This window comes from Pteropus vampyrus, unplaced genomic scaffold (genome assembly GCF_000151845.1).
Source record: "Pteropus vampyrus isolate Shadow unplaced genomic scaffold, Pvam_2.0 Scaffold6, whole genome shotgun sequence".
NCBI classification, from domain to species: Eukaryota; Metazoa; Chordata; class Mammalia; order Chiroptera; family Pteropodidae; genus Pteropus; species Pteropus vampyrus.
In genome coordinates this window covers 438706-445507 of record NW_011888787.1, presented here as the reverse complement: position 1 = coordinate 445507, position 6802 = coordinate 438706, and the positions used below count along the sequence as shown (strand labels likewise).

The window sequence follows — 6802 nt, the reverse complement described above, 5'->3', positions numbered from 1 at the left end:
AAGGCTTTCCACCCGCCTTGTCTGAAGAAGATTCCTTGCCCACCTTTCCCAGCCCCCGATCTGTGCCCTTCTTGACACTTCACGCAATTTAGAATTATTGTGTTTGTTTACTCGGGTGAAGGTGTCTTCCCCACCACCCCGGAAGCTCCAGGAGGTAGGAACCATGTCCGTTTTATAAAACCGTATCCCTAAAGTCTAGCATGGTCACTAGCCCAGCGTCAGTGCTCAGTAACTGTTCGTCGAAGGAACGTTTTTCTCTTTTCCAAATGAAACGATAATTGAAAAATCTATGGACCGTACCCATTTCTGTTGCCCATCAGGTGACCAACTGATCCTATTCTATTCACATACCTATCATTTGGAAATCCTGCTTATTGTCAAGGTCAATACATGGACCTACTGGGGGCTTCCGGAGTCCGCTGAAGATTGGGGAGTGGGCAGCTTATCTTCGGCAGTCCCCTCCGGCCCCCGGTTTCATTCCCCTCTACATTCCGTGAAAGCAGTCCTTCGAGATGCCTCCCGAGTGAGTGCCTTTGCCCCCTTGTTGATTTCTCTGCTATCACGATTTGCTCTGAGGAAGAAATCCGAAGCTCACTCACGCTGTGACTCTTCATAGGAGTGTGATTCACATTTAACCACGTCCACATTTTAGCCATGGGGCTGAAACACCAGAGGTAGACATTCTAGTCTTATCTGGCACTGGAGGGAGGAAATTAAGGAAAGAGGCGGCAGGAGCCTACAGCTTAGAGTTTGTTCACTACGTTATTATCCAGCTCACCCTCTTTAATGGCGAGAGAGGAAGAGAAACTAAGAGCAGATGCCGGAGGTTGAAATCTTACCATAAAACAGGTCTCTTGGCTTTTGCAGTCTGGGTGGAATATAAACCGTTAAATGTTAATAGCTGTGTTTATAAAACCGTGAGCTGCACTTCTTTATTTCTAGGAGGAAAAAAAAAAAAAAAAAAAAAAAGGCTCCCAGATGCCTTTTGCAGTTGAACCACACTCAGGCGCCTGTGAGCCGAGCACCTTGCCGTTGCGCAGATGGGTATCGGGGCGCCGAGTCTGACGCTAGTGTCACCTCTCTCTGCGAGCACGCCTTAAAAAAGCTTTCCGGCCCTGATCAGCAAGACCGAGTGACCATTCAGAGGACGCTCGTATTTGTTTTTCCCGGCCTTTGTTTCTTTCTCTAGGAAAGGGCACCCGTTGGTTGGAGAAGGGCGAGGGCGGGGAGGGGTCTCTTGACCCTTTGTAGCGAGAATCACTTTTTCTCTTCCGACAAGACGCGATCCCAGTCAGAGAGGCCGGTGAAAAGCCGCCCCACTGTCAGGAAGCCGCCTCCAACCTCGGTTTCCACGTCTACGAAATGGGGGTGCCGGGGCCCGCTTCAGAGGGTCGTCCTTGGGGTCTCTGCTTCTTACAGCCCGAGCCACTCTTTAAGGCCCAGGTGAGGTCTTGCTCCTCCGCTACCTAGTTCTTTTCATATGTATCATTTCTTGGAGCCTCATGGCTCTTAGAATCGATCATAAATGAATTCGCATTTAATTCTATTTTCATTGTTTCCTCTACGTCGGGTATCTGATTACCTTGGGTAGACTGTGCGCCCCACGAAGGGGAGTTGTGGAATCAGCTGTCAACATACCAGGTTTTCTAATACTGTGTAGTCAACATCGTAACAAAAACAATAAAGATGATCATAGCAACGATAACAACAATTACCATTTAATGACAGACTGTTATTTCCCAGGCACTCTGCTGAGTTCTTTCGGAAAGGTCTGTCATGTAACAGCCCTATGAGGTAAAATATTACTAGATTCACCTTACAGGTGGGGAAACCAAGGCTCCGAGATTGAGTGGCTTGCTGGAGTCCGGCTGTAAACCATCAACTGGGATTTTAACCCTCGCCTGCCTGACTCGGAAGCTTTGCTTTGCCGACTGACTGATGGGGCGGGGGAGGTTCAAGTGCATCCCTCCCCACCCAAATCCGCCATCCTTCCCCGGTCGTCACAGCATGAAAGGGACACAAGGAGAGACAGAGGTAAGGCCAGCCTTTATTGAGACAAACTACACGTAATATTTCCTTTTTCCTTCCTGAGAGCCCTATCATCGAACACCGATCTCGTGGACTCTCTCATTCTAGACCGCTCATTTCATAACACAAACACATTTCGGGGGCGGAGAGTCTGTTTGGTTTTGTTCTGGAGTCTTCATGCCAGCGCCAGACAAGAGACGAAACGGCATCGCCTCCGGGGACCTGGGATCCGGTCCGGACGGCATCCCGGGCGGTTCCCTCCACCTCTCTAGCCTCGTCCTTCTTCTCGCCCGTCAGCAACGTCCAAATATCAGCAGAGGGGCCAGGAGATGGGCAGGTGGGGCAGAGGCTCAGCCGCCTTCTGCACCTTCACCTTCCCCTGTCCCAGCCTCGTGCGCCTGTCTGTTCAGACAGATGACACGGAAAACCGGGAGGCTTAGCTCCTTACAGTGCAGCTGCAGGGAAGGGCGGCAAGACACAATTTCTCCAAGGTTTCCTTTTCTTATTTGAGGTCTCCCCTCCCCTTCACCCGCCCCCCAAACAGCAGGAGCGTGTGCGCACGCGCGTGCGCGCGCGCACACACACACACACACACACACACACACGCATTTAAAAAAGTAACCATCTCCCTATATGTCTCAGTATCCAATTCTGAGCATCCTTTACCTTCATCCAATATGGCAGCCCCTTATGGATGGACCGGATGGAAAAACCAGGCCAGTCCCTGGGGAAGGCGGGGCTTTTCCGCCGTCACCACCTGGCAGTCCCTTAGGAGCACCAGGGAGACGCAGGAATCTCTGTGCTCTTAAACGGGAACCCTGCCGAGAGAGCTGGAGATCCCCCTACGCTTCATGGCCGCCGTCCTCCAGGGAGAGAGAGATCAGGGGGCCTCCTGGCTGTCCCCACACCTCCTCTTGGCGCTCTCGGTTGGCCGTCAGCGAGGGAAATAAATAGGAGGGAAAAGTCCATTTCCAGTATTTTCTCTCCTCTTTAATTTTCATCTTCACAGCAAAATTATTCTTTTCCCAAGGGGAATCTGAGAAGCACAATGTCCTCTTTGTTTGAATAAGACCTGGGGAAATTCCACTGGCCTCTGTGGCTGGTGATCTGGTCAGGATCTGAGCGAGGACGACGGCTTCTTGTCGATAAGGTCTTTAGGGGAGCACTGGGTGAACAGCCAAGGGAGGAAGGGAAAGGATGGTTTCTGTCACCGGGATGAACTGTAAAAGAGCTTCAGGATGACAGGTGGTGGCAGGGATTCCAGTGGAGTCTGTGCACAGTGACTAAGGGAGCTCGTAACCCCCTGGGGCGGTCGTATAACCTGGCAGAAGGAAAGGCCACAACATCACCAAGGTGGGACTTTTGCCAGACGTACATGCCAAGGCACTTGTAAAGTTAAGGCTGCCGGTCGAGTTCCAAGAACCTCTTTCTCAGGAAGGCTGGGGGGAGGGGCACAGGCAAGGGCAGCCCAAGGAGACCTCACCACCACGTCACGGTTTGGCCCAAGAGTGCATCTAATGCGAGTTTCTTGATTCCTGGTCTTTGTCGGTTGGGCACTTTGGGCTCTTCCTGGCTGGAGGAAGGCCGGTCAGGTCAAGTAAGCCACAGGGACCTGGCGAACCCATCTGGTGCGTGGCTGGTACACAGAGAGTGAGCCCAGCCCGCTGGCTCTCCCCGCCCGGTCCATTCCCCTACCCCGCTTGATGAGGCTTCGCTGAGTACGCCAGGCAGAGGATGGGGAAGGGACAGACGCCGGGGTGGGTGGCCATGTCTCCTGACTGTGCTCCCAGAGCCCTCGGCACACCTTCCGGAATACACGAGTAATGCCATTGAGACCTGGGGCCGAAAGGATCAGAGCAGTGACGAGAATGAGAGAGAGGGGGTGAGGAGGGCCAGTCTGCCCTCTCTGAGCCTCCTCTGTTCCCACCTGGTCCTGGTGCCCCCACGCTGGACGGTCACACTGAGAGGTCATCCGACCTGGCCTTGCTGCTGGCCTTGCTGAGACGGCGCTTGTCACTCTGGTAGCTGTGGGGGAGGCGGTGACCGGAGGAGACCTCGCTGGGCACCTCGGGCTTCTGGGAGTAGTGGACGTGAATAAAACCCTCCCCGGGAACCTGCTCCTGGCCTCGCACCTGCTCGGTGGCCAGGTTGTCTGTGTTCTGCTGCGAGGCCACCTGGTTGCTGAAGGGATTGAAGAACTTGCCCCCCGGGCCGTTTTCCAGGCACTGGCTGAAGGCGGGGGGCGGCGTGCAGCTCTGGGCCAGGCCGGCCGCGGGGCCGGGCAGCTGGCACTCGGCCACGCCCGGCCGCGACTTGGCGAATCGCTGTCTGAACTTCTTCCAGCCCAGGTGGTAGAGTTCAGCCAGACTGAGGACGAGGGACAGTCCGGCCACAGCCAGCATGAAGACGATGAAGACGTTCTTCTCCGTGGGCCGGGACACGTAGCAGTTGACGGGGTGGGGGCAGGGACTCCGGCGGCAGACGTGCAGGGTGTCCAAGAAGACCCCGTAGAGGAGGTACTGGCCCACGATGAAGGCCACCTCCATGGTGGTGCGGATGAGGATGCTGCAGACGTAGGTGTTGAGCAGAGTGCCCCGCAGGACGATCCTGCCGTTGGCCTCCTCCCAGCAGGACAGCTCCGCCTTCTCGCCCACGGGGTACGCGCAGGGGCCGGCGCCCCGGGCCTCTCTGGCCCTCTCGGCCTCGCGCAGCTTCCGCTTCTCCTCCATGCGCACGTGGTGCACGGCGTGGCCCATGTACACGAGCGACGGCGTGGACACGAAGATGATCTGCAGCACCCAGTAGCGGATGTGGGAGATGGGGAAGGCCTGGTCGTAGCACACGTTCTCGCAGCCCGGCTGAATCGTGTCGCACTGGAAATCCGCCTGCTCGTCCCCCCAGGACGACTCGGCCGCCGTGCCCAGCACCAGCATGCGGAATATGAAGAGCACGGTGAGCCAGACCTTGCCGATGACCGTGGAGTGCTTGTGCACTTCCTCCAGGAACTCCCCCAGGAAGCTCCAGTCGCCCATCTCGGCTCAGCGGGGCGCGGACGCCAAGGCTCCTGCAGACGGGGGAGAGGAGAGGAGAGAGATGCTCCCAGGCCAGCGCTGGGCCGCCAGGGATTCATGCCAGCGTGCGGGTGAGCAGTCAGGTTCACCCACGAAGCTCGCTTATTCCCCCCCAGAAAAAATAGATTCAAAGTGCTCGAGTTCGCGGGACTGGAGCATGCTTCCCACACTAACGGATCTAGGAATGAACTGAGATGTGTGTTACGATGTGGATTCTGTGCTCTCGCCCCCAGACGGTCTCCTTGGGGAGATCTGGGGTGCCAACCCTCACCCCTGGGAATCTGGATCTGTGACACGCAGCCCAGGTGACTCTGATGCAGGCGGACCGAGACACACACCGGGGGAAACACCGGAGCGGTGGGCAGAACGCGGGGCTGGAGTCTGCAAATGCGACTCTGGGCATTTACCTCGCTGAGTCTGTTTCCTTGTCGTTAAAAGGAGGATGGGGGTCGCTACACCAGAGGATTTTGAGAATTAAACGAGGGAAGCATGTGACATGCAGAAAATCATCCTGCAGATGTTCCGTGTGCCCGAATGGCTGTTAGGTAGAAAAAGGATTTTTTTTTTTTATGGCTGGATGGAGGAGGAGAGGGACAGTGGCGAATCTGGCCCCTCGGGAAGCACCCTCAAACCGTCGGGGCCATTCAGCGAGGACCAGCTGGACTGGGAGGGGGCGAATGAAAAGTCTCGGGTCACACCCGCTAAAGATGTCAGAGGCGAGTGCTTCGTGCCGGCAAGCGGCTGGCAGTGCCGTGTCTGATAGCTCAGTGCAATGCAGCCGTCAGCCGCACAGCCCAGCCTGTCCTGCACACACACAGAGGTGCCCACGCAGGCCTGCTCACCCGCGCATCCGCGACAAATGCTCCAAACCTGTGGGTCCCGTACAGAACCCACCCTCATCAGGCCCTGGCCTGCCCCTTCGGCCTCATTTCCTGCCTGTCTGCAATGGCTTCCTTTATCCAGCCACGCCAAATCCTGGGCCCCGTTAGCAGAGCTCTCTCCGTGTCCACTGTAGTCAGTTCTGGTCCGTGAGGTATGGGGCGTCTCAGGTGGAGGGGGTGCTCTAGGAAAGGCTCCCCATCCCTCAGTTAACGGGGGGGGGGGGCCTCACCTGAAATCTCCCCACCCCCACCGCTTCCTGCCTATGGACAGGGCGTGTGAACCAAGATGTGTCAAGCTGCCCCGAGAATCTCAGAAATGCTGGCCAGTGCCCTGAGGCCTCTGAAACTCTCCAGTCGCGTACCTCCAGGATTCTCGATGAGCAATACATGTCCTTATGGCTTAACCAGTCCTAACCAACAGAATTAAAAAAAAAAAAAAATAGGCGAAAGCTGAATATAATATTCCTTTCTTAGAATCATAAAACCTCAGATTCTGATGGGACCTCAGAGACTGTCAAGTTCAAACCTTGACCTTTGCATCTTTGTTGCCAACGGGCCCCAGGTTTCTATCCGAACACTCTTTATGCGTATGAGGAGGGACTGGGTGGGGGTGCCATAGGTCATGGTCCAGGCTTCTTTAGCTCCTGAGTCGATACCCTGACAGAGGCCAGCCTCCTGTCTCCCACTCCTCCCCCAGAGTACGCAGAGTCAGCGGAAGGGGCCTTATCTCTGTTCCCCTCCATATCAAAGACCCAGCTAGGTCTCGAGGCCTTTCCTCTGGTGTATGATCAGACATCTGCCCTTTTCCAAAAGTGGTGAAGC

The 6802-nt window shown here is 55.7% G+C and overlaps 1 protein-coding gene across 1 annotated transcript; it reads right to left on the bottom strand.

Moving 5' to 3' along the window:
* Positions 1 to 3983: 3983 nt before the first annotated feature.
* GJA5 (gap junction protein alpha 5) lies at positions 3984 to 5060 on the bottom strand. Its single transcript, XM_011366270.1, has one exon. It carries the CDS (start codon positions 5058 to 5060, stop codon positions 3984 to 3986), a length of 1077 nt encoding a protein of 358 aa, XP_011364572.1.
* Positions 5061 to 6802: the final 1742 nt, after the last annotated feature.